General features: G+C 55.5%; 1 protein-coding gene across 9 annotated transcripts in view; it reads right to left on the reverse strand.

Annotated features, from left to right (window-relative positions):
* Positions 1-2,527: 2,527 nt before the first annotated feature.
* TESC (tescalcin) overlaps positions 2,528-27,745 on the reverse strand; it is a 65,283-nt gene continuing 40,065 nt past the window's right edge. For 2 of the 9 annotated variants that reach the window (XM_045163071.1, XM_045163072.1), the window contains exons 3-9: positions 18,366-18,446; positions 11,343-11,509; positions 9,599-9,660; positions 9,388-9,495; positions 5,763-5,810; positions 3,586-3,773; positions 2,528-2,778 (exon numbers count right to left, since the gene is read on the reverse strand). In XM_045163071.1, the coding sequence (XP_045019006.1) occupies positions 2,622-2,778; positions 3,586-3,773; positions 5,763-5,810; positions 9,388-9,495; positions 9,599-9,660; positions 11,343-11,509; positions 18,366-18,446 (811 nt within the window). In that variant the 3' untranslated portion in view covers positions 2,528-2,621. Of the gene's footprint in view, positions 2,779-3,585; positions 3,774-5,762; positions 5,811-8,694; positions 8,935-9,387; positions 9,496-9,598; positions 9,661-11,342; positions 11,510-18,365; positions 18,447-27,745 lie in introns of those variants that run through there. The other 7 variants (XM_045163074.1, XM_045163075.1, XM_045163073.1 and 4 more) reach the window with 6 other exon arrangements.

The raw sequence follows: 27,745 nt of genomic DNA on the forward strand, positions 1-27,745 counted from the left end.
TTCCCAATAAGAGGAAAGCTATAAAACAAGGGCATTTGTTCTACAGCAGGCAAATTGAGAAATCAACAGACATGTCATTTCAGATGGGGGCAGAGCTACACTCACTCAGGGTCTCTGCCCCTTCTGAGCACACCCATGGGTCCAGCCTGTCACAGGGGCCATGCCAAGACTCATGCCCAGAGCAGTGACCCTTGTTCTTTCCAGTCAAAGGCCAGCAGGCTGTGGGGAATAACCGCCCTCCCCAGGAGTGGGTCTGCCCTAACTAACAGCCGACCCCATTCACTCCCTGAATGACCAAGTGAGTGAAAATACCACCTCACGAACACGGTGCCCTGGGAGCCCGAAGGAGAGCCCCAGGCTGACTCTGGCTCGCCTTCTGGTGGCAGGCAGTCAGACTCTCTCAGGGACAGTGGGATGTCAGCATGCTCTGGGGCAGCACGGACCAGGCTCCGGGTGAATAAATCCCTTTCTAACTAGCAGTTTAGGTAAGCTGTGGCCAAAGCTCCAAAGACATCCAGCCGGCCCTTGGTGGTCTGAACAAGTACAAACGCACGCTCTGCACCCACAGTGGCCACGCTCCCAAACGCAGGCTAGGCAGGTAGAAGGTCTGTTATTTACAAAAACACTACATGAACTGCCTTTGTTGAGAAGACTAAAGCAAACAGAGAATCCCAGAAAACAGCCCTTGCGGCCACGCCAGCAGGCCTGCTCTGAGTGACTCCGCGGGGCCCTGGCATCCGTGCTGGGCGGGAAAGGACTCAGCAGGGGCTGGGGGGCTAGGGGCACACGTGCCTCGGCCAGGCCGCGGGCGTCTCACTGCAGACCCATCCTGGACGAGCGCTGACTAGCACTTACACGGGACCAGCTCTCCCGACTGCAGGTCTTTCTAAATTCCTTCTGCTGGCAACCAGATCCCAGCAACGGGAGGAGCGGGGAGGGGTGTTGTAGTCAGGGGTGGGGGCAATCACATCCCAGTCTCCCACACAAATGCTGCCACCGGGAGGGTAAGAAGCAGAGGCCTCGGGCTTTGCTCCTGAAAATGTCAAAACATTTGTGGAATTCAGCACTAAACAAGCAAATTCAAAAGTGTGGCACCAGGAACTACATCCAGTCTCCTGGGATAAACCATAGTGGGAAGGAATATACAAAATGGATGTACATATTGTGTGTCTAACTGAATCACTTTGCTGTTCAGCAGAAATCAGCACAATGCTGTAAATCAACTATACTTCATTAAAAGGCCAAAAATCAGTAAAAATTACAAAAAAGCAGCAGAGCTCCGGAAGTGATTCCACACGGCTCTCGACTCACGGGAGATGGAGGTGGGGTGGCACTGTCCCAGCCGCCTGTCTGCACATCAGGGTCCATGGAGCTGGCGTTTCTCAGGCCCTGCTGGGGTCGGAGGTCCCAGCCAGCCCCGCCATGCACTCCCCGGGGCTGAAATGCCCACATCAGCGCTCACCATCTGAATAAGGAGGGCTTTCCAGCTCTACCACCACCCTCAGACACAGGCTCCTCAACTCTGTGCTAGGACCTAGGTCACGCTTCCCTTCATTGCCTCGTGGGTCTGTTTTGGCTTCAAAATACCAACATTCACCTCGTCCTAAGCAACACATCCGCTGTGTACGCTCGACACAGCTCTGGGGGCATGTAGACCCGGGCGCTGGGCATCGGATGAAGGCTCCGGGATGTGCCTGTTACATTCTGAACCCTAACATGTGAGTGTAAGATAGAGAAAAGATGCTTAATACCAAAACTGAATTGCAAATTTAAGAGCACAAAGAAGAATAGCAGTAACCAATGATCAGGGGAGCTTTCCTAGAAGGCTAGGAAGGTGCCTTCCAGTAGGTGTCAATAACAGGGACCACCAGGAAGCGGAACGTGACTAGAGACCACAGTGCTGCCCGAGAGTCAGCAGGTCCCCAGGGCACCACCGAAGGCCAGCCCTGTGCTGACTCCCCAGCCACAGCCACCGCCCCGGCTGAACGACCGTGTTTCCCCCTTGCCTCAGCCTCCACTGCCAGCAGGTGACAACCGGAGGTGTGGGAGATGCTTACCTGGGCCAGTGGCCTCCCCAGCTGCCGCTGTGCTGCGGACCTCTGGGTGCAGGCTGTGTGGCTGCCCCTGTCCTCAGGCCAGGCCCCCCGAATCTGATCCCGCCAGGCTGACTGCCGGCGCCTCCAGTACCACGGGGTGAACTTGGGTGTTCCCCGTGGCTGGCCCTGCTCACGTCTTCTCCTTGGGTCTCAATATCGGATCGTGACATCCAGGAAGCCCCCAACCCCAACCCCTGCCCCCATGGAGGAGCTGGAGACTGAGGAAGCAGACGAGTTCCCAGCACTTGTGTCGGGAAAACAGCAACCTGTTAATCCCAAATACGCCAGACAGGAAGGGAGAAAAAAAAATCCCCTTGCAAACCAGCCTTTGAGAACTAGCTGCTACTGCTTGCTCCTCACGGTCAACCTCTGGGCCACCAGACGGCCAGGCTGCACGCGTGGACGTGGGGGACAGATAGGAGCCACGCTCATTACCAAACCCTTTTCCTTTTTTATTAGAGATAAAAACACCAAAGTCCCACACACCATACCCTGCGGGAAAACGAGATGAGCGAGGCGTGTCGGCTATTTACAATAAAGGCCGCAGCACACGGGCCCCCTGCGCAGCCCAGATCCCGGTGCAGGCGCTCCGTGGGGCGGGCAGTCAGTGGCACAGGGCGATGGTCTCCATGTTAAGGAAGCGGACGTGCATCTTGGTCTCGATGTCGATGCCCTGCCAGATCTGAAGCATGGACGGAGCGGCGTGAGTGGGCATCCCCGCTCCCCCAGACCCCCGGCCACTCCCCGCCCACCCACCTCCACCGCCCACCGTGATGCCCCCACAGGTGAGATCCAGAGCGAAGCATGGAACCTCTTCCATCTGCCTCTTTGCTGGTTAACTGGGCTGACATTCGGATTCTTCTGGACTGTCACAGCAAGTTATTATTTAAGTGCTGAATCCAGGCTCCTAGCTGAAGTCGCTCGAATCCCACCCACCACCACTTCAGACTCTGTGATTTTCACGCAAATTCCTGAGCCCCTGGGGCAAACCTCTTTTGCACCAGAAAGACGTGGAGACCACCACCTGTGCTGCCCACTCTGTGGTGGGGGCTCCCGTGGATTCCTGCATGGAAGTGGCTTGTAAAGTGTTCAGGGCTGTGTAATTCTAAGATCGCATCAAGCCATCATCATTCATTCAAAGGTCGTGACAGTTAGGTCTTTATAACCTCCCAGAGACAGGCCACAGTGTTCCAGAAAGACAAGCTCCTGCCCAGGAAAGGTGATTTCTGCCAAAGACCAAGTCTGTCACCACATACCTGGCACCTCCATCAGGGTCCATCCTGGCCAGGTCCCTAGCGGACACTCAGGCCACCAGACCCCATGCCGCACTACGAGCTCCAGCGCCCAGGACTCCTGCTCCTCGGCCACTCGGGGCCCAAGAGACCACGGATGCTGAGACAGCCAGAAGCATGCGGGCAGGAACCGAGGGGTGTGGTGGGTGGCGACTGGTCACCATCTCCCTGATTATGTAAGAACTTCAGACTCTCACAGTGTCGCCCTCAACATCTGCAGGGACAGCCACGCGGCTCGGACGAGCACAGTGCTGTGGGCACCCAAGCCACAGGGAGGCCTTGGCACATTTTCAGCCACCTTCACAAGCCCACAGCCCCAGGCGCTTTCCTTGTTAGGTGGGCAGGGTGTTCCCAGGAAGAGATGTCTGGATGCCCAAGATGGTTTCTGCCAAATGCCAAGGTGACGAGAGGGTCACAATGGGGCTCAGAGAACGGGAGTGGCGGGCTGGTGGGGAAAAGCCCAGGGGCCACAGACTTGGGAGCCCTGGAGGTGGGCAGGGCAGGGCTGGGGAATGGACTGTGGGGGAAGAAGCTGGTTTTCTGGGGCCAAAAAGGATTTCATCTCGTCTTCTGGCTTAAAGCAGCATCCTCCCCTCCCTAACCTCCCCTTGGCCTCCCTGGTCTTCTCACTGCTCACTCTGGTTCTTGCTTGGGTGTTACCACCTTTCCACATGCCAAGGTGACCCATGGCACAAATGCCAGCTCAATTTCTCCCCACCCACCTGCCCCCCTCCTGAGAAAGGAGGCTGCCCTCCTCCAGCCCAGCAGACCCTTCCAGTCTCTCCTTCAGGCCTGGTCTGTACCACCCATGCCCCTCCTCTTGCCATGACCGGCCAAGTTGGTGGCTCAGACTTTGGGGGAGCCCCTCAGGCATGCTGCCCCTCGGCTTCCCAGAGCTTCAGCCATGGGGTGGGAGTCTCCAGCCCCGTCCCGGGCACAGGCCTGTTCCCTCAGGGCTGCCTGGGAGCGCTGGCGGCTGGCCTAGGAGCCCCTGGCTATTGTTGCCCTAACCTCCCATCTTCCTCAGCTCCTGGAAGGGGTGCAGGGACCCCACTGTTGGGGTGCTCAGGGCCAAAGAGTGGGCAGAATACAGGAGGGGGGCTTGACTCCTCACCGATCAGAGCACCCAGGGCCCCCGTTCCCAGTCTGCAGGCACGTTTACAGATGTGAAGGCTGGGTGAGGCCTGAACGTCCACTAACCAGGGTAGAAGGTGGGCAGCTGGGCACACAGCACTGTCTGTGAGGCCCAGGAGGACGGCAGGACCACACGTGGGCAGCACCAGTGCGTGCTTCTGGGAAGAGCTGGGCTCACAGTCATGGAACATTCCAGACCCTGGTTCCAGCTGTGAACAGGGTGCTTCTGAGAAAGGGGACCAGGGACTTGATGGGGAGAAAAACAGAGCCTTCCTCAGAGGCCCTTTCATTCTTGCTAAGTTGTTTTGAGCGTCTGTGACTATGATCACCCTTTCAATAAACGTAAGTAAAACCAGTTTCAGTTCAGTTGCTCAGTCATGTCCGACTCTTCTGCGACCCCATGAATCGCAGCACACCAGGCCTCCCTGTCCATCACCAACTCCCACAGTTCACTCAGGCTCACGTCCGTCGAGTCGGTGATGCCATCCAGCATCTCACCCTCTGTTGTCCCCTTCTCCTCCTGCCCCCAATCCCTCCCAGCATCAGAGTCTTTTCCAATGAGTCAACTCTTTGCATGAGGTGGCCAAAGTATTGGAGTTTCAGCTTTAGCATCATTCCTTCCAAAGAACTCCCAGGACCGATCTCCTTTAGGATGGACTGGTTGGATCTCCTTGCAGTCCAAGGGACTCTCAAGAGTCTTCTCCAACACCACAGTTCAAAAGCATCAATTCTATGGCTCTCAGCTTTCTTCACAGTCCAACTCTCACATCCATACATGACCACTGGAAAAACCATAGCCTTGACTAGATGGACCTTTGTTGGCAAAGTAATGTCTCTGCTTTTGAATACTCTATCTAGGTTGGTCATACCTTTCCTTCCGAGGAGTAAGCGTCTTTTAATTTCATGGCTTCAATCACCATCTGCAGTGATTTTGGAACCCCCAAAAATAAAGTCTGACACTGTTTCCCCATCTAGTTCCCATGAAGTGATGGGACCAGATGCCATGATCTTAGTTTTCTGAATGTTGAGCTTTAAGCCAACTTTTTCACTCTCCTCTTTCACTCTCATCAAGAGGCTTTTTAGTTCCTCTTCACTTTCTGCCACCAGTTTAAACCACTGTAAAGGCCACACTCAGGCTAGACTCTGTTCGCTCGAGATGCCTGTCTCTTCCTGACCAGCAGGGTCCCCTGCAAGCCCCCAGCGCAGCCCCCGTGCCCACCCCCATCTCCCAGGCACCCACCTTTAGGAAGTCATCAAAGGTGATCCCCTCATACACCTGATCGGGCTCCTGCAGAGAGAGAACGGGGCGCAGTGAGCGGCTTCTGCCCAGGGACCCTCCACTTCCACCCCCCGACACAGAAAGAGGGGTGAGGCGTGTAGGTAGGACCACGAGAACACTGTGGACTGTTCGCCTCCAGCTCGGGGCTGGTCACCTTGAACTCCAGCATCCCCTTGAGGGTGGGGTGGAAGCCGGTGCAGGCTCACCCCCTACCTATGCCCCTGGGGAGGACAGGGCCGACAAGGATGGGAAAAGAAGGGGGGTGGGGTGGGCACAGAGGCTGGGGTGGCCACCAACAGACACCCCCTGTTGTTTCTCCGTTCTGCCTTCTCAAACCAGGCTTGGTTAAGAGCAGCTCTGGGCTGACCGGCGCTCCAGACACTGGGAAAGGGCCAAGGGAATGAAGGGCCAGCCTGCACGGCCCACTCCTTCTCGCCCGTGAGTCACCCTGATGGCATGGGGTCCAGGAGCCTCCCTCCTGCTGAGTCGCCTGTGCACATGGGGATGCACAAGATGATAAGCAGGGCTCCTGCCCCCGATGCCACTACGACCAAGTCCCCACAGCCCCCGCCCCGGCCCACAGCGCCCTCTGTGCCCGTGACAACTGGGTGGACATCCCACCGCCTGTCAACATGAGACCAGCTAAACAAAGTGTGGTCGTCCGGGCTACGGATTACCACGAAGAAGGGGTTGATCCCAGATGGGCTGACATGGAAGAGGCTCCAAGATATGCACCCGGTGGAAAAAAAAAAACAAGGAGCAGAAAGATGCTTGCAGATGGCTGCCACCTGTCCTGTGGACGTGCAGGGTCAGCACGGGGATGAGGAAGCCGGGGGAGTTGAACGCCATGTTGTGTGACTCAGAACTAGAAGACACACATGTGTGCGTTGATCTGTGTTGGGAAAAACCCATCAAAGGCAGGTCTCTTTAGGGAGGAGGACCAGGAGAGACGCACTTCTCTTTATGTACCGCCCAGAGATTTGTTCTGATGCATAGTTAAGAAAACACTAGGCACTTCCCTGGTGGTCCAGTGGTTCAGAGTCGCCTTGCAATGCAGGGGACACCAGTTCGATCCCTGGTCCGGGAAGATCCCACATGCCACAGAGCAACTAAGCTCATACATCACAACGACCGAGCCAGTGCTCTGAGAAGCCAGCGCACTGCAAGTAGGGTAACCCCTGCTCACCGCAGCTCGAGAAAGCCCATGTGCAGCAACCAAGACCCAGCGCAGCTAAAAATACATACATAAATAATTCATTTAAAAAAAGAAGAAAACACCAGCAGGCACTCTACGAGTGTTTTACCAACGTGATTACCATGAGCTGATGCGAATCTCACAACAGCCCCCTCAAGTGGGCTCTGCTCTTAATCTAATTTGGGATATACTTTTTAATTTTATGAAAAATGTCAGATTCTTAGAAGGCCTGGACCAGCCCTGTCCCTAGGGCTGCCTGCTCTTCCTGACCAGGGTCAATAGACAGAAGAAGTGGCTGCCCTCCGCCTGCCCGCCACCCCAGGTCCCTGGGGGCGGCCGAGGGGAGCAAGGCCCCGCTGGCCCGAGACCCGGCCTGGAGGGTGGGTGCCCAGTGGAAGCAAGGCAGGTGGAGGGGCCAGAGGCTCGGGGAAGCACTGGGGCTGAGGCCCCAGGAGAGCCGGCCCACCCTCCAGCCACAGGAAGGCTTCCCAGAGACACACTCTGGAAAGATCTCAGCCACACCAGACAACTGGCACTGGAAGTCCATGATGGTGGGCGATGCCTCATCTGTCTTTGGCAGATACGTCAAGTGTCCTCAGAGGCCATGCAGTATGAAAGGATGTGGTCGCCCCTCGCCTCTGTGTTTATCTGGTCAACGATCACACGAGAAAACATTAGGACTGGTAACTAAAGGGAGATGATGCCCACGGTGGCGGGATGCCCCCCCAGGAAGCCGGCATGGGCTCCGAGGATGCGTGGATTCTATGCAGACCAGCAGCTGCCAGCTGCCAGCGATTTCACGACAGCAAATTAAGAAAACTCGCCAATTGAAACTGGAGTATGACAGGGAGCAATTTATCGGAGGAGAGTGTAATTAAATCAAGTGAGGATTCTGCTCGTGCAGCCCGGCCGGGGATCCCCGCGCTCCCAAACGAGGCCACCAGCCCTTTCTGCAGCAGTTTAATCTGCTGAGGAGGGTGGGTTCACCAAACTCAGAAGCCTCCCTAGGGCCCCTGAAGCAGACAGATAAAATGCAGGTCAATAAAGTGACCGCAGCCCCCTTGCCCCTGGGGGCAGGCCCAGGCCTGCCATCTACAGTGACGGGCCTGGGCACAAACAGCAGGTTCCAGCAGGAAAAAAACAGCCCTCCACATGGGCTGGGGTGACCCCAAAGCCGTGGTGGTGTCTGGGACGGCAGCCACAGTGAATACGCAGGAGCCAGAGGGGGTAGCCTCAGGGGGAACACCCGAGACACCCCCCCGCAAGGAACAAAGTCCATGGAGGTGATCATGTGCCTGCCCACACAGCCCCCTAGGGGCTCAGAGCCCCTGCAAGAGAGAGAGTCCAAGGTCATTGCCCAGGAAGTCCATAAGATTCCTATGCCTCTGAGCCTTGGTTCCCCTCAGTTCACTTGGAACCAGTGAAACAGGCTACAAGTCCATAAAGCCATGCCCGTGAAGAACCTAGCACGGTGCCTGCACACGCTGTGCGCGCACCCTTCGGAGGACCCTGGGGCCTCCCAAGGGAACCTGCAACTGCCCCTCCCCCCAACAGCACACTCCGAGCCCGTGAGTGCCGGCCGTGGCCGCTCACAGACGCGCTGGCTCCCAGTCCCCTGACCGTCCGTCCCTGTGCCCTCTGCTCCATCGGTTCTGCACTAGGTGTGACTTCACACACACACCGCACCCCAGCACTAACCCAGGGACGGTAGCTCTGCTGGAGACATGTTTGCTCGTCACGACTTGGAGGGTGTGACTGGCATCCAGTAGGTAGAAGCCAGGGACGCTGCTCAACACCCTGCAACCCCAGAGGGCCCCGTGTCAACAGAGCCGGGAAGAGAAACCCCAGGCCTGAGAGCCCGGCTGAGAAGTGACTCACCACTTCTGACACCAGCGGGAGGCCTCCCACCCTCGTCAGCCACATGCCCGGATGGCCGAGCCCCTGTCTCATCTACAGGTGGCCCCCGCTGCTCCCAGCTCCTCCCTGGACGCCAGATCGTGGGCCCTCAGGAGACCCCTGCCCTCCAGGCCACAAATCGCCTCAAATAATAAAATTAATGACAGTGAGCCCGTGCTGTGCACCAACTGGGCCTGGCGCTGTGCCAGGTGCTACCTGTGGGCCCAGGGAGGCTACCCAGTAGGGTCTGTGGCCCCCCAAAGCCCAGCCTCCCCTGCCTGGCCCAACCCCTCAGGACTGGGGCCTCAGATCTGGTCTGGTGGGACAGGAAAGCAGCCAGGCCTCTGGGCAGAGCTCTGCGCCAGGCCCAGCTGGAGTGGTGAGCAGGCCACGTGCGGTCTCTGCCCTCCAGGCCTTCCAGAAGCACAGACTCACAGAGGGCAGGGCTCCGCAGGCAGAGAGTGGGGGGTGGGGACAGGGGCCCCGAGCTCTCACCATCTGCCCCACGCAGACGCTGGCCGCCTCCATCATGGCGCCGTCGGCGATGGAGCGCGCAGACTCCTTTTCGATGTGCGGGTTCCCCGAGAGCAGCTCCTCTACTACCTGCCGGAGGGGCAGACACACCGTGAGCTCGGGGCTACACCAGGCTGCTGAGCGCGGGGTGTGGGGGGCGCTGGGGCCCGCCGGGCACGGGAGCATACTTTACATTTCGATACTCTTCCAGGGTGATGCGGCCGTCGCTGTCCGAGTCGTACATGTGGAACAGAACTGGGGGCGGCGGGGAGAGGCAGAGGATGAGTCAGGCGAGGCAGACGGAAGCCCTGGGTTCCCCGTTATGGCGACCTCCCCCTCCCTCAAACTGAGCAAAACACCCCCAGCAATGCAACCCGAATGCCAAGGCTGTAGGGGGCAAGGGCAAAGGGCCAGACGGACCATTTCGGGTGGGTGACCTTGGGCAAGCAACCTCACTGCTCTGAGCCTCAGCTTTCCCATCTGTAAAATGGGAGTCAATACACCTCTGCCTCGTGGTGGTGGTATCAGGTGAGCCAAGGCCAGTGGACCATGCGCAGTCTCATTAACAGGAAGTTTGTGCAGCGTGACTTCAAGGTGTCACTCCTGACACCCAAGAGGCTGGCTGCCGTCCTGGGCTTGGGGCAGGTCACAGACCCCGCTGCTTCCCTCCCGCCCCTGGCTGATCCGAGCAGGCCCCTGAGGGGCATTCACAGCTGCTCGGCTCGCTTCCCTCTCAGTGACGTCACCTGGTCCCTTTACTGACATCACTCAGCAGCCCACATCCCAACAGAGCCATGAGCTGAAGGGGAGGGGATCTTTCCACCCCTGGCTGAGCCTCAGGGAGCCTCGAGCTCACGATGGCCTCGGTCCCGGCATTTACCCTGCCTGGCGCTCTGCAAACATCTCTGCCCCTCATCCTCACATGACCCCTCCCCGAGCCCTGTCACAGACGGGGCTGACAAGCTCAGAGAAGCGAAGGCATTTGCCCACAGCTGCCCCATTAAGGGGGGCTTCCTCTGAGGCTCAGATGGTAAAGAATCCGCCTGCCACGTAGGAGACCTGGGTTTGATCCCTGGGTTGGGACAATTCCCTGGAGAAGGGAAGAGCCTACCCACTCCAGTATTCTTGCCTGGAGAATTCCATGGATAGAGGAGCCTGGCGGGCTACAGTCCATGGGGTCGCAAAGAGATGGACACGACTGATTTTCACTTCATTAACAGAGGGGCAGCCACGGGTTTGAACCAGAGTCCATCCCATCCCATAGGCCCCATGACCCCTGACCCAGCCCTTGGAAGCATCTGGAAGCTGGGCTGACACCAGGCGCCATCCCCCTGCCCCCAGCAGCCCTCGGTACACGTCCCGAGCTAAGTATAGCCCAGGCCCCTGTTTACATTTCCCTGCAGACGCTGCTGCCTCGGGGGCGGGGTGCAGAAGGATGCTGGAGTCATGGGAAAGTGCACAGGGAGGGCTGGGTGCCGCCCGCCCTGAACTCAGATCCAGGGCCAGAGCGGCTCTGAAGGTGGGGGAGTGGGCCCATAGAGGCCACTCCGTGAAGCTGAGTCTGGTGGCAGGCTGTGGACCGGGGCAAGGGACGAAAGACCCCTGGCGGTCTCCTCCAGCCTCAGAACCAGCCACATGTCCAGCCCTTGTTCCCACCGTCAGGTTCAAGGTCACACAGCTGCTTAGTGGAAGGGCTGGATTGAACCAGGTCTGTCCAAACCAATTTCCTATCACCGACAGACCCTTCTATTCCCAGAAAATCACCAGCTGCTGAGGAGTGTCAACAAGGAGGCTGTCTCAGAACAGCCTAGGAGGGGGAGCACCCTCTGTGCTGTGAAAGCCCCCTCCCCCAAGGCCCAGAGCTGGTGCTCCCTGACCCTCCCCACCCCCTGCAGGGGCACAGCAGGCCTCAGGGACATGCGAACAGCCAGGTGTACCGTGGGGAGGGGCCCTGGGACACCCACATCTCAGCTTCTCTTTCCGGCACAGCTGCACCTGCTCCTCATCCATGGTGATGTCGATGGGCCGGAAGTAGGACATGATGGTCACAAAGTCCTCGAAGTTGATCTCGTCGGCCAGGCCACTGGACCCCTTGCGCAGGTTCCTGTGGGAGCAAGAAGGGGGTGTCGGAAATGTATTCAAAACAGAAGCTCATCTTGCGGCTGCCCACAGCCCCAGAGAAACTGGCCCTTCCAAGCACTCGCTTTACCTACAATGGCTGTCCCAGCCTTGGGTTCTGCTACCCAGTGCCCAGCTCATGGGGGGGCACCAGGGGGCCCCTGGGGGGTTAGTCCAGCCCCTGTGCTGCACTCCCCCCACCCAGAAACCACCATCTGGGGGTCTGGGGGAGACACAGGCAGCTGTGTCTGTGGGGCGGGGGCTGCTGGGCATGCATGGTGCACAGAGTTGGGCGGTAATTCACCAGGTACGTCTCGTGATCCTTTCCTTTAGATCGAAAGGGTCAGGGAGTCACCCAGGGGCCAAATCCCATCTGCTGCCTGCTTTTATATAGCCCATGAACTAAGAAGGGTTTGTATGTTTTGATATGGTTGAAAAAAAAAATGTTAAGGGGGAGAAAAAAGAATAGCATCACATGACAAGTGAAAATTACATGAAATTCAAATCTGAGTGTCCAGAAATAAAGTTTTATTGGCACATGGCCATGCCTGCTCATTTACATGGTATCCGCGGCTGCTTTCAGGCTATAAAGGCAGAGCTGAACAGTTGCAACAGAGATGATGTGGCCCGCAAAGCCTAAAATATTTACTCTCTGGCCTTTTAGAGAAAGTTTGCCAGTTCCTGCTCTCTATCAGCTGTCTGAAACTCGGGCACAGTGATCTGTTGGCAGGCACTCTGAGTAATCTGTTTCCTACCAACGTGTGAAGTGCACCAATTAACTGCAGGTTTTCGAACAGATCAGGACAGGTTTGAGGTTTTCCCTGCGGGTGTGTTTTTCTGAAGGGGTGGGAAAGGGCTTGAGTTCCTGGCAGGGCTTGGGGAGGGTACCCAAGGCTGGGTCCGTCCCATGCTGAACACACAGCAGGTACTCAGCAAATGCATGTGAAGGCATCGACAAGCCGCCAAGTGCAGGTCCTGGCAGAGGAGTTGAGAAAACAGCTTGGAGCCGATTCCAACCAGACACGGGCTCCTAACCCACTGCTGCCGTACTCTTACCACTGATCAACTTCTACTGGGGCAGGTCGCCATCTGTCTGATGGTCCCCCTACCCTCCCTGTGCCTCCTTGCAAAGGGATAGTTCTCAGTTTGCCTGGGATGATGGTGCTTCTCAAATGCACTTGGGTGCCTCTTGGGGGTCAAGACCACATCTCAGCTTAAAGGAACATGTTCAAGGTTCTCTAAGGGCCCAGCTGTTGTTTTGTCGCTAAGTTGTATCTGACTCTTTGTGATCCCCATAGACTATAGCCTGCCAGGCTCTTCTTACCATGGGATTTCCCAAGCAAGAATACTGGAGTGGGTTGCCATTTCCTTCTCCAGGGGATCATCCTAACCCAGGGATCGAACCTGCATCTCCTGCATTGGCAGACAGGCTCTTTACTGCTGTGCCACCGGGGAAGCAGGGGCCCAGCTGTTCCCTTTCAAATCCTGCCCCTGCAGCGGCCACACACTTCACAGTTTAGAGATCTCACTATCCCCAAGCTTCCATTCTAGGAGATTTTCCAGAAAGAAGTGGCTCCCGAGCCTGGATCACGAAGGGTGGATGTGAAACAACAAACTGCGGAGAGGAGAGGAGGTCTCCCCAGGACTCAGAAAGCCTAGTCTTCGAGTGGTTTTTTTTTTCCCCCTCAATTTTCTCTGAAATCATCTCTTACAAAGGTTTCCCACTGTTTCTCTGGACAGATTTTTAATAACCTCAGAGTTCCTGCTGTCAGGGGCACAGACCAGACTTACAAGGTGTAAAAATAGCCCCAGGCATCATCAGGCTCCTAGGAGGCATGGTTCACTGGGTTAGCTTGCACCTCCTTCTCAGGGGGTTCCGGCTGCAGCAAGGGGCATGGAGATGAGCTCAGAGAAATGTGATGGACCCTGTGGCAGGCAGGCCATGTGTGTCTGCTTCTCAGGGAAGGCTGTGACCTGGCTGCTTCGGCATCAGCACCCAATTCAGGGGTTCCTGCCCATGTCCCTGGGAGGTCCCTTTGGGCCAGCATCCTGGTCTCTCAAGGCGACCAGAGGGCAGAGGCCGAGGAAACCCAGACACAGCACCCAGAGCCAGGCCCACCTGCACTCCACTCCAATTTCCACAGTGGGGCACCCCGAGGCCAGGGTCAGTGGGTAGAAGAATGGGCGTGTGTGCTAAGTCGCTTCAGTCGTGTCCCACTCTTTGCGACCCTATAGACTGTAGCCCACCAGGCTCCTCTGTCTATGGGACTCTCTAGGCAAGAATACTAGAGCGGGTTGCCATACCCTCCTTGAGGGGATCTTCCTGACCTAAGGAACCTAACTCACGTCTCCCAAGTCTCCTGCATTGGCAGGCGGGTTCTTTACCGCTAGTGCCACCTGGGAAGCCCTAAAAGAATGGGGGCTACATCCCAATCTGCAGCCCTCCATCACAGCACTCTTTTTGCAAGAAAGCCTGCTTGAATGCAGTATTTTCACTTCCTTAACTCTCCAATGACCCTGTGAGGACCAGAATCCTTGGAGGTGGGGACAGACCCTGCTCAGACTGCCTTCCAACCAGCTTTTGCTTCACTGTCTTGTTCCCAAAACGCCTTAGGATGCAAGGCAGACACTGGTACTTTTTGAAAGGAAACTCCCGCCTCCAGCCTGTCCTCTGACTCCTCCGTCACTCCTTGGCAGAGCTTACAGGACAGAAATACAAAGGACGCACAGGTGCTGAGCGGCTCCAGGTCCCGGCTGGGGAAGCCTTTCCTCAATCCTCCTCTTCTTGTTGACCTTGGGCAGTCCACCAACTCACCAGGGGCCTCCCTTTCTCCAGAGAGTGTCTGTAAGCAGCTGGCCCAAGGCTGAGGTCCCAGAACCCACAAGGGGCCGGGGGCGGGAGTGGGCTCTCACCTCCTGCTATGGGCAGCTGTCCTCCCTGTCTCCTGCTCACTGTCCTGCATCATCTTCCAGTGGTCACTCCCTAGAGCAGGGGTCTTGTGAGCCGCCCGCACTGCAGGCCTGGGGACCCCTTGACTCCCTCCCCATCATATCCAATCTTCTTCTCTCCTAGGACAGCCTGGTCCAGCCTCCACCATCCCGATGGGCAGAGGCCAGGATGAGCTCTGCAAAAAGCAAGTCAGAGATGACCCTGGTGGTCCAGTGGCTAAGACTCTGCACTCCTAATGCAGGGGGCCCAGGTTCCCTCCCTGGTCAGGGAACTAGATCCCACATGCTGCAACTAAGACCCAATGCAGCCAAATAAATAAATAAATTTTTTTTTTTTTTTAAGCAAATTAGACTCTGTTCCTCCCTTGCTCAACGCTCTCTGGAAGCTTCTCCAGCTCTTGTGGTGACTCCCCCCACCACAAGCCTCCACCTGGTCTCCCAGGTCTCAGCCCAGCCCTTGCCCCCGTTTCCTGCTGCACGCCCCTCATCAGGGGCTCAAAGGCCTGATGACACCTTGCAGACACCCAACATTCCCTGACTGACCGAGGGTCTCCCTCCATCCTTCGGGAGGCACCCGCCTGTGCCCGCGCTCATGGCTCTGTCCTAACATCGGATGCTCCAAGCAAGGCGGGGGTCTCTCCTGCCTCTGACTGTGGATTCAGGGCCGCTTGTCCTCTGGCTGGAGGGAGCTTTCTGCTCCAGCTTGGGCCCAGGCCCAGCCCCCTTGGCAGGCAGCGTATCATTCCTGGAGAGCAGCCTGGCCACACCCAACTTCCACCCCAACCTGAAAACACAACTCCTGGAACCTGTTCCCAGTTCCCCAGTGGACAGCGGAGGGCCAAGCAACCTCTGGCCAGCCTTGCTTTAAGGAACAGCTTCCCTGGTGGCTCAGACGGTAAAGAATCCGCCTGCAATGCGGGAGACCAGGGTTCAATCCCTGTGTTGGGAAGATCTCCTGGAGAAGGAAATGGCTACCCACTCCAGGATTCCTGCCTGGAGAATCCCATGGACAGAGGAGCCTTGGGGAGGGACAGAGGAGCCTTGGGGAGGGCCAGCGGGGGAAGGCGGGCACAGTCCACAGGGTCGCAAAGAGTCAGATGCGACTGAGCACTGAGCGTACCGTGGCTCTTGAACACACGTCATCTCAGCACAGCCTCACAGCAACACCGTGACGCAGGGGCTGTTACTCCCGTCATCGTTCTGTATATGAGCAAAGTGAGGCAGCCTCTGGGTGTCCACGGCCCCGCCTCCACCAATCAGGACAGTAGAGGTTTCCTGGGGTCCCCCTCCAGCCCCGCCACTCTCCTCCTGGGCTGTCGGTGAGGACAGAAGAACCAAGCCCTTGGCCCCAGGTGGGCTCCACAGGCCCGGGGGCAGCAGGGTCACTGGGACCTCCGGGGCATCCCCCTCTCCCCATCTTGGCCCACCTGGTACATGGAAGACACCAACCCCTCCAGCTCCAAGCACAGAAGGCTGGGTCCCCGGAGCCCGGCCAACCTCACAGCTGCCCCGGTCTCATCCCGTCTTTCAGAAACAAGCCTCACAGGCAGGCGCCCGCGGGCCTGTGTACACACAGACACACACGTCTGCACACCGCCCCTTCTCGTGTCAGGCGCCAAGACACTCTGGTCACCCTTCACCATCTTCCTGCGACACCTCCCACCCTAGACCCCACGGGCCATATTGTCTCCACCTTGGGGGCCACATCACCCCATCCCCGCTCCACTACCTGTCAGGAACCCACCCCCTTCAATCCTGCTCTGCTCACTGCCCACCCTCCCAGGCCTCACCCTGGGATTCCGCAGGCAGAACCAGGGTTAAAAAGGAGGTGGGGGTGCTGAATTCTACTCCCGTCTTCACCATGGACCACGCAACTTCAAACCATCCCTCTCTGAAGGGACGTGTGACAATTTGCTGGGGGTGATTCCTCAGATACCAGCTCCCTCACTTTCCTCTGCCCTCTGTCACCCCCTCCGGTATCTCAAAGCCACCCATCCGCCATCCCTCTGCACTCAGGAGTCCCGGCTCCAGCCAGAGGGACCCTGGCCTCAGTCCCCGACAACCCACTGGCAGCCAGAGTGACGTCTGCAAGATGCCAACCTGCTTCATGCCCCACACACCTGCCTTAAAGCCTATCTGTGACCCCACCCCTGATGCTGCTCCTGGGTTGAAGTCAAGACCCCTCTTGCTGGCCTAGGGTCTGCACGATGCACTCTGCCCACCCCACACCTCTCCCCACGCTCAGCCTCTCTGTGTTCCAGCTGAGTCCCCTGTCACTTGTATATCTGGACTTTAGGCCACAGGGCCTTTGCACATGCAGTTCTGGTTTCTCTCTGCTTTGCCTGGTTAACTCCTGGGCACTTTCTCCTCAGGTCTCACCCCACAGGCCCTAGAGGAAGGTCTCTGCATTTTCTGGGGCAGCCAGAGGACTTCCCAGTCCCAGCCCATGAACAGTGAGGTCCTGCTTCTGGCTCAGGTCCCCATAGTCCTGGCAGAACTGAGCTGGGCGGTTCAGGCTCGCATGACTTGAAGCCCATCCAGGGAGTCCCCACCTATCACATGATCTCAACACACCAGTTCCCTTCCTTCCTCTTTCTGCCCGCTCCCCTGCTCCTCAGCGATCTCTGCAGACACAGGGTGTCAGGCTGAGAGTGTGCCCATCCCCCATGTCCATCTCCTACTTCCTCACTAAGCCTCAGACACAATGATGTCCCTCCTGATACCTGAGTCTTTCAACCCTGACGACACCGGACATTTGGAGACATGAGCTCTGGCCTTAGCCTCAGCTCTGGGACACTGTCCATGGTGCCTCTCTCTGCCTCAGTTTCTCCATCTGTAAGCCAGGGCACTGAGCATACTCTGGCTCTTCAACACACATCATCTCAGCACAGCCTCACAGCAACACCGCAAGGCAGGTGTATCACCGTCATTCTATCTATAAGGGAAGCGAGGCAGCCCCCAGGAGAGCGCCAGTGAGCCTGCCTCCTGGTATCCACGCCCCATGAGGTCCCCACTGCAAGTGTGGGGAGACCCAGGAATTCACTTCTGAAGAAAACAATATAGAAAAGGTGATGGAATGTTATGTGCAAGATGAAGTTCCAATAGATTCCATCTCAAGGGCCCAGTCTCTCTCTTCTCCCTCCCTCTCTCTCTTTCTCACTGGAACATCTTACTCTTGAGGGAACCCAGCTGCCAGGTGTGGTAACTCTGGGGATTGGTTCATAAGCTGCCAACATCCAGGTGGATGAGCTCGGAAGCAGAGCCTCCCCCAGTCATGCCTTTGGGTGACTGCAGCCCCAGTTAACCCTCCCTGAGCCAGAGAACCCAAATCCCTGATGCATAGAACTGGTGAGCTAATAAATATGTATTGTCTTAAACTGCTAAGTTTGCTGCTGCTGCTGCTAAGTCGCTTCCGTCGTGTCCGACTCTGTGCGACACCATAGACAGCAGCCCACCAGGCTCCGCCGTCCCTGGGATTCTCCAGACAAGAACACTGGAGTGGGTTGCCATTTCCTTCTCCAATGCATGAAAGTGAAAAGTGAAAGTGAAGTCGCTCAGTCGTGTCCCACCCTCAGCGACCCCATGGACTGCAGCCCACCAGGCTCCTCCGTCCATGGGGTTTTCCAGGCAAGAGTACTGGAGTGGGGTGCCATCACCTTCTCTGAAACTGCTAAGTTGAGGGGGGAGCAATTTGTTATGCAGCCATAACTAGACTACAGAGGCTGAGAGAGACTGAGTGAGCTGTCCCAAGTCACCTAGCCATGAATCCAGAACTGCTAGACCTCTGGCCCGTGCTCACAACTCCTACCCAACACGAGTTATGACAGAGGTTACAAAGGCAAAACACTCCCCACAAAGTCACCCACCATCAGCATTCCAGGAGAAGGGCCCACCTGTTGTCGAAGAAGGCACGGATGATTTTGGACCGGATTGGGTTGAGCTCCAGGTCAGGGACGTTGTTGAAGTTCTCCTTCCTGGGTTTCCAAGGAGGCACACCGGGAAATGAGGGAGAGAAGAATGACATCAGAGAGCGTGTTCATCACTTCTCATGTTGTGTTTTCTGAGCAGGCCCTACGAGAATGGTCTGGAATTCCCAAGTCAGGACTGGGATTCGCTGCACTGGTCCACCTCCTCCTCTAACCCTTGGACCAGCGGGGCCGCAGAGGGCCTGGAGGCTCAGAGGCGTCTTTGGGAATCTGACAGATGTCCCGGACATCATCCACCCTGCCCATCCCCCAGAAAGATGCAGCAACACAAGACCTGCATCCTATTCTGAGAGGTCAGATACCCCAGGTAGGGAAACCCTGAGTTGGCTGTCCTGGAATCAGAGCAGCAAGCTGCTCGCTTGGAGATTTCAAAAACAGTGTCCACAGCAGGTTAAAAACCTGGAGTTACATGTGACCCAGTGATTCCACGGCTAGGTATATACCTGGATATGTCCCAAGAGAAATGAAAACATTAATCCACATAGAAATTTGCCCGTGAATATTGATAGAAGTGGGCTTCCTGGGTAGCTTAGCTGGTAAAGAATGCCTGCAATGCAGAAGACTTGGGTTCAGTCCCTGGGTTGGGAAGATCCCTTGGAGGACAGCATGGAAACCCACACCAGTATTCTTGCCTGGAGAATCCTCATGGACAGAGAAGCCTGGTGGGTTACAGTCCATAGGGTCACAAAGAGTCAGACACGACTGAGCGGCTAAGCACATTCAGCCATTAAAAGGAAATAAATACAGACACAGGCCACAATACGGATGGACCGTATACACATGGTGCTAAGTGAAATAAGCTGGGCCACACAGTGTATGATTTCATTTATATGAAAAGTCCAGAAGAAATCAATCCATAGAGACAGAAAGGAGATTCGTGGTTGCCAGAGGCTAGGGGATTGGGAGCCATACTGGGGAATGGTATTAAGGGTACAAGAACTCTTTAGGGGGTGATGAAAATGTTGTCAAACTGAGTGTGGTGATGGATACAGTGCTCTGGGAGCATACTAAAAGCCAATCGCATTGCACGTTTTAGCGGGTGAATCGCTGGATATGCGAATTCTATTTCAGTAAAGCTGCTTAAAGAAAGAGAGAAATGTTCGTATGAGATGGTGAATTTCAAACACAGCCACCCTGTGGCTGAGGCCAGGTGTCGCTGGGTCCCAGAGGCTGTGAGTTTGCAGTCATGGAGGCAGGTAAGTCCCCAGCTGCCTGACCTTCCTGCATAAGGCTGTCCTTTGTTCTCGGACCTGCTTCCTGCTCACCTTTTCTTCTGCTCTGTGGATTTCAACAGGCAGTGGCCTTGGTAGGGACCCAGGACACAGGCTGGTAATCCCGGGGAATAAGGAGGCAGACCCAGCTTGGGGAAGCTGGGAGGATATTAGCCACTTAAAAGGAGAATGTCCAGGAGCCCTCAGATTTAGAACTTGAACCTAGAACCAACCCACACTGGGAAGGAGGAAGTGCCACATACAAGGGGCACTCCGCACCATCCGAGCTGGAAGGCTCTGTAAACACACAGCTGAGCCCTGTCCTGCCCCCACCAAACAGATGGGGGGGCTGAGGCTCAGACAGGAGAAGCAGGACCTACCCGGGGCCCGGATGCCTCCGTCTTCTCTCCCTCTCCAAGCTGTCTCCCACCTCTCCTCACCACTCAGCACTCCTGACTTCGTTTGCTTGCAGCATCTGGCCAAACTCAGGAGCCAGCATCAATGGATGCCAACATTTCAGATTCCTGAGGTTCCCAGTTCTGAAGGCAACCCACTCAGAGCAGCTGGCCCACAGCACTGGAATATTATTCGGCCATAAAAAGGACTGCATTGCTGACCCATGCTACAACAGAGATGAACTTCGAGAGCAAGATGCTAAGTGAAGGCAGCCAGACACAAAAGGCCACACGGTGTATGATTCTATGTACAAATATATGAGATGTCCAGAATAAGCAAATCCAGGGAGACAGAAAGCAGACTGGCGGGTGCCAGGGACTGGGGGACAGTTGACAGCTAGCAGACACAGGGTTTCTCTCGGCAGTGATGAAAATGTTCTTATATGGACTGTAGACTAAGTGGATGAATTGTATAACATGTGAATTATATCTCAGTCAGGCTGTTTTAAGGGCTTCCCGGGGGCTCAGTGGTTGAAGAACCTGCCTACAATGCAGGAGGTACAGGTTCGATCCCTGGGTCAGGAAGACCTCTCCCCCACCCCAGAGGAGGGCATGGCAACCCACTCCAGTATTCTTGCCTGGGAAACCTCATGGACAGAGGAGCCTGGCGGGCGACAGTCATGGGGCTGCAAAGAGCTAGACACAACTAAAGCAACTGGGCATGAGCATGAGCGAGCCTGTTTTAAAATATTCCTGAAATATTTTTTAAAAACTAGAAAGCAAAGAACCACTGCACCATGGCTTTATCAATATAGAGCCCAAAAAGTGAGGCGCTAACCTGTGCAGCTCAGAGACAGGTTCACAGTCAACTACTTCCAGGGTTGGTCACTAGGAGAGAGCATGAGGCCTGGGGCCAAGGATGCTCTGCCCTTGCTCTGGTTTGGGGTCACGGGTGTGTTTCAGCTTGTGAAAGCTCGTCTCACTGTCCCTGTCACTGTTCACACACCCGACAGTCCACACTGCTCTGGCACAGCACCCGTGAGTGAGATGCAGTGACAGGAGGAAACACACGGAAAACCCAGAGCCCCCGGGATGGGAACAGCTCAAGTCAAAGAGACTATGTGGGGTTTGAGAGGGGACGTGGGGAGAAAGGAGAGGAAGCCAGCAGCTGCTGCATGGCTAGTTAGCACAAGACCCCAAGCCCTCTCTGACTTTTCTTGGCCAGTCTTGGTGACTGTCAAACCTTCCTCAGCCTCAGTCTCCTCATCTACAAAGGGGGCGCAGCCTCTGGAATCACACTGGGGTTCTACCAGCTCTGCCACCTCGGACAAGCGACTTGGCTTCTCTGAGGCTTGGGCTTGCTCCTCTGCACTCAAGAGCCTCAGAGGGTTGTGGTGAGCATGCCTGGGAGGAAGTCTGGAACACAGCACGCACGGTGTCCTGTGAGGAGCGAGGGCTCCACGGATGGAGGCTTTCAGGTGCCTGAGAGCATGGGGACAGGCCTCGTATTTCCATAGCACCACATCCTCAAGGCCTCTGGTAACTAGAGGCAGCGCAAGCACGGAGCACGCACAGCTGAGCGAGCAAGAAGGGAGGGTCGGTGTGAGCGGGGCATTGGGTGTGGGCGGGGCATTGTCCCCAGGCCCCGCCCCTTCTTCCAGCATCCTCGCCCTTCAGCGTCCCGAGGCACTCCCGGTTCTCAGATGCTTGCCGAGTTTCACAACCCTGCTCTACCCGGCGGAGCCCAGGTAGGGGCTCTCAATGGAGCTTTGTCCCAGGGCTGCTGGAAGGACCGCATTCAGGGACACACCAGGAAAGTGGGTCTGACTGATTCCCCAGGAGGGAACAGAAGCCAAAACAGAAGATGCTGCAGGTTCTAAAGGGACTGGGATAAAACAGTTCCTCGTGCTTATTAAGGTGGCAAGGAGGGACACACCAGCAGCACCCCTGGGACCAGGAGATCCCACAAAAGGTAGCGGGGCCCCGGGCTGACATGAGAGGGCAATGTCTCAGGAGGAGGACAGAGGCAGGAGGACTTCAAAGAACCCAACTGTACGACTGAGCGACTAGAGAAGAAAATTAACAACCAAAGAGAGGTCTGGCCTTCCACTGACAGAGGGCAGGCAGATGTTAGGAATCGAGCTGGGGAGACGGTGTCGCTGGGTCCTGGCCTCAGCCCCCAGCAGGTCTGTGCAGGTGTCTTTGAATCCTAGCTGCCTTTCTCTGTAAGCCAGGACCAGTCTCCTTCACCGTGGGCACCTTACTGACGCTCCCAGCCTCAGTTTCCTCATCTGTGAACTGGGCACAGACCAAGCAGCAGCCCCCCACCACACCCATATCAAAGCAGAAGCAAAGCCAAGCACAGCTGGGGCCAGCCCAGGCTCTGCCCCGCACAAGGCACATGCCCTGGTTGAGGCACTGCAGATCCCAGAGTCTTAATTTCTCATCTATAAAATGGGCATCATGGAAATATCCAGGCAGCATCATGGGGTTAATGAGATGATTAGGTGAGATAAACACACGTAAGGTGCTACTGGGCTCCCCAGGTGGCACTAGTGGTAAAGAACCTGCCTGCCGATGCAGGAGACATGAGAGTTGGGGGTTCGTTATCTTTGACAAAGGAGGCAAGAATATACAATGGATTAAAGACCATCTCTTTAACAAGTGGTGCTGGGAAATCTGGTCAACCACTTGTAAAAGAATGAAACTAGAACACTTTCTAACACCAATCACAAAAATAAACTCAAAATGGATTAAAGATCTAAATGTAAGACCAGAAACTACAAAACTCCTAGAGGAGAACATAGGCAAAACACTCTCTGACATACATCACAGCAGGATCCTCTATGACCCACCTCCCAGAATATTGGAAATAAAAGCAAAAATAAACAAATGGGACCTAATTAACCTTAAAAGCTTCTGCACATCAAAGGAAACTATTAGCAAGGTGAAAAGACAGCCTTCAGAATGGGAGAAGATAATAGCAAATGAAGCAACTGACAAACAACTAATCTCAAAAATATACAAGCAACTCCTACAGCTCAACTCCAGAAAAATAAATGACCCAATCAAAAAATGGGCCAAAGAACTAAATAGACATTTCTCCAAAGAAGACATACAGATGGCTCACAAACACATGAAAAGATGCTCAACATCACTCATTATCAGAGAAATGCAAATCAAAACCACTATGAGGTACCATTTCACACCAGTCAGAATGGCTGCGATCCAAAAGTCTGCAAGCAATAAATGCTGGAGAAGGGTGTGGAGAAAAGGGAACCCTCTTACACTGTTGGTGGGAATGCAAACTAGTACAGCCACTATGGAGAACAGTGTGGAGATTCCTTAAAAAACTGGAAATAGACCTGCCTTATGATCCAGCAATCCCACTGCTGGGCATACACACTGAGGAAACCAGAAGGGAAAGAGACACGTGTACCCCAGTGTTCATCGCAGCACTGTTTATAATAGCCAGGACATGGAAGCAACCTAGATGTCCATCAGCAGATGAATGGATAAGAAAGCTCTGGTACATATACACAATGGAGTACTACTCAGCCATTAAAAAGAATACATTTGAATCAGTTCTAATGAGGTGGATGAAACTGGAGCCTATTATACAGAGTGAAGTAAGCCAGAAAGAAAAACACCAATACAGTATACTAATGCATATATATGGAATTTAGAAAGATGGTAACAATAACCCTGTGTACGAGACAGCAAAAGAGACACTGATGTATAGAACAGTCTTATGGACTCTGTGGGAGAGGGAGAGGGTGGGAAGATTTGGGAGAATGGCATTGAAACATGTAAAAGATCATGTATGAAACGAGTTGCCAGTCCAGGTTCGATGCACGATACTGGATGCTTGGGGCTGGTGCACTGGGACGACCCAGAGGGATGGAACGGGGAGGGAGGAGGGAGGAGGGTTCAGGGTGGGGAACACATGTATACCTGTGGCGGATTCATTTTGATGTTTGGCAAAACTAATACAATTATGTAAATTTTAAAAATAAAAAAAAAAAAAAGAGCTGGGGGTTCGAGCCTTGAGTTGAGAAGGTCCCTGGGAAGAGGGTACGGCACCGCACTCCAGTGTTCCCGCCTGGAGAACCCCATGGACGGGGGAGCCTGGTGGCTGCAGTGCATGGGGCTGCAAAGAGCGGGACGCGATGAGCGACTTCGCACACACACAAGGTGCTGTTAGCATAACGTGTGACACGCAGTGAGTCCCTTTTAAAACGGTGATAATGGAGACAGTAGCAGCAGCAACCTTCTACAGACAGCCCAGGTGTCAGGGACTGTTTTGAGAGCTTTATATCACGAAAGCAGGAACATATTCCCACCTTACAGATGAGGAAACTGAAGCAGAGAGGTGAAGTAACATCTTACTGCTGAGAACGATGCCCCGACTTAGAGTCTGGACGCCCAGCCCTGGAGCAACTTCTCCTGAGTTCTGTCTGGTCCTGGGGAGGCGGTGGGCACTTCTGGGGTATCTGCCAACATCCTTCTTCAATGAGTTGAGCTGCAGGCCTTGAGCCCAGAGGCAGGGAAAGGCCAACTGCAGTTTAGGACATTGAAAGAGGCATTTATCTGAGGGCACGGAATGGGACAGGACCAGGACTTTCCTGCAAGGATCTTTTGCACAAAGGTACGTGGACAGGAGAACCGCCTGGTGCAAGCAGAGCTCTTGGGAGTTCCCTGAAGTCCAGTGGTTAGGACTCGGTGCTTTCACTGCCATGGCCCCAGGTTCAATTCCTGGTCGATGAACTAAGAAGATCCTGCAAGCTGTGCAGTGCAACCCATCTGCCCCCCAAACTAGGGAATTTGGGCACTTCTCAAACACAAACTTACACACAAATCCTGGGGATCGTGGTAAAAAGCGGGTTCTGACTCTACAGTCCTGTAAAGGCCAGTTTCAGTCTCATTTCCTTTTCTCCCTCGAGCCCCGAGGTGCCCATCAGGCTGGTCGAACCAGCTCAGCCCAAGGCCTCCCCCCCCACCTATGGGAACTGCCCTGTAACACCCAGAGCCCAGGACTGGGGGCAGGGCGCTGCTCGGGGGCAGGAGCTGACACACTGTGGCCAGTGGTCCAGTGACGCTGCCCCAGTGACCGGCGGGAAGGGTCTGCCCACACGGGCCCCGGGCTCACATCTTTGGGGGCCATAAAATTAAAAGACGCTTACTCCTTGGAAGGAAAATTATGCCCAACCTAGACAGCGTATTAAAAAGCAGAGACATTACTTTGCCAACAAAGGTCCGTCTAGTCAAGGCTATGGTTTTTCCAGGAGTCATGTATGGATGTGAGAGTTGGACTATAAAGAAAGCTGAGTGCCGAAGAATTGATGCTTTTGAACTGTGGTGTTGGAGAAGACTCTTGAGAGTCCCTTGGACTGCAAGGAGATCCAACCAGTCCATCCTAAAGGAGACCAGTCCTGGGTGTTCATTGGAAGCACTGATGTTTAAGCTGAAACTCCAATACTTTGGCCACCTGATGCGAAGAGCTGACTCATTTGAAAAGACCCTTATGCTGCGAAAGACTGAGGGCAGGAGGAGAAGGGGATGACAGAGGATGAGATGGTTGGATGGCATCACCAACTCAATGGACATGAGTTTGGGTGAACTCCGGGAGTTGATGACGGACAGGGAGGCCTGTGCTGCAGTTCATGGGGTCGCAAAGAGTCAGACACAACTGAGCGACTGAACTGAAGTGAAACTCTCCCGCTTGAGGCCCCCTTTTATCCTCCGAGGATGAGCACTCTGTGAGCTCAGGCATGTTCAATCACCCCCGTATCCCAGTGATGGAAGATGTCAATGACCTCCATTTTACAGGTGAGAAAATGAGTTCCAGAGAGGTGAAGTGACCAAGCTGTAGTCACACAGCTACAAGAAGAGCTTTGAATCCAGCACTCACCACCCCATGCACTTCCTCACACCCGCTACTTCCTTCCAGTTCGATATGTTTTTACTTCAAAGAGAAAACGAGGGACCTTCCTGGGGCATCTGCTCCTCCCCAGCCCCGAGAGGCCCCATCTGGGACCCAAAAGAGAGCAAGGCAAGCACACACAGGGGAAGGAAAGACTGAAAACCACAGAGGAGGGTGGGCGGGCGCTTCCTCCTGCCTCAGTGTGGCTTGGTTTCCGGTGGCGGTGAGGCTCAGCTCAAGTGCAAAGTTCTCTCTGTGGGTCCGGGGAGGCTTCTTGGCCTGAGGCCCCGGCCTCCCTGCTCTGTGCTGGTCCAGGGCTTCCCCCATCAAGGCTTCCTGCCGGCCCCACACTGCCAGACCCACCTCCAGCACTCGGTATTTACTTGTGACGGTTAAACAGTGGGGAACTGGGGGCCCCACGGGGCTTGTGCAGGAGCGGGCACGCCCCATCCAGCACATGTCTTCCTGGGAAACGCTGAGCCACTCAGAGCACAGCACCCACACCAGCAGCAGCATCACTTGGGAGCTTGTGAGAAATGCAGAGTCTTGGCCAGGCCCAGACCTCCTGAATCAGAACCCCCATTTCACCACGATTGCCAGCATTCCCGTGAAAGTTCAAGAAGTGCCAAGTATTCCCGACACACGGTGAGTGGTTCTATCCACATGACGATGTCCGCCTGGCACACAACAGCGCGCAGTTGCTCAGTCGTGTCCGACTCTTTGTGACCCCATGGCCTGTAGCCCGCCAGGCTCCTCTGCCCATGGGATTTCCCAGGCAAGAATACTGGAGTGGGCTACCATGCCCTCCTCCAGGGGATCTTCCTGACCTGGGTATCGAACCTGCGTCTCCTGCTCTGCAGGTGGGTTCTTTACCTATGTCTTTGCACAGAAGATTCTGGCCAGAAGGCCCTGGCTCCCAGCCCCAGGCAAATGTGTCTTTCAAATGCGGAGGCAGCATCAGCAAAGTGATTCCTCCCCCACAGGCTTCCTGCCTCCTCCTGCCTGCTTCACACCTAGGACCGGCCACCCCTCAACACCTGTCACGTACTCATTCCAGTGGGAGTGACAGGTATTCCAGCACCTTCCCGGTGCCAGGCCCTGTTCTGGGTGCTGGCTTCAGCAGTGATGGGACAGACATGATCCCTCCTGGCATTTCAGCGAGGGCAAACATAGAGACAGAAAATGGAACTTTCAAGGCAGCACCAAGCGCTTTGCAGACACACCGAGCAGTGGGAATGGATGAGACCGCAGGGAGTTGGTGAAGTCCCCGTGGGCTGGTCAGGGAAGGCCTCGGAGTGAAGGTGACACGTGAGCAAAGACCTGCAGGAGGCGACTGGTTTCCCCCAGGGGACTCTTGGTGATGCCTGGAGACATTTCTGGTTGTCTCACTGAGAAAAGGTGCTCCAGGAAGCCAGGGACACTGCGCAACATCCTGCAATAATACATCCTAACCCCACCCTGCCCCTAGCAAGGCTGATCCGGCTCTGGGCTTCCCTGGTGGCTCAGTGGTAAAGAATCCATCTGCCAATGCAGTAGACATGGGTTCTGTCCCTGATCCGGGAAAATCCCACATGCCTCGGAGCAACTAAGCCCGTCCGCCACAACTACTGAGTCTGTGCTCTAGAGCCCAGGAACCGCAACTACTGAAGCCTGAATGCCTAGAGCCTGTTCTCCACAACGAGAGACGCCACCGCGATGAGCAGCTCGTGTTCTGCAACTAGAGAGTAGCCCCTGCTCGAGACAACTAGAGAAAAGCCC

This window comes from Bubalus bubalis, chromosome 17 (genome assembly GCF_019923935.1).
Source record: "Bubalus bubalis isolate 160015118507 breed Murrah chromosome 17, NDDB_SH_1, whole genome shotgun sequence".
NCBI lineage: Eukaryota > Metazoa > Chordata > Mammalia > Artiodactyla > Bovidae > Bubalus > Bubalus bubalis.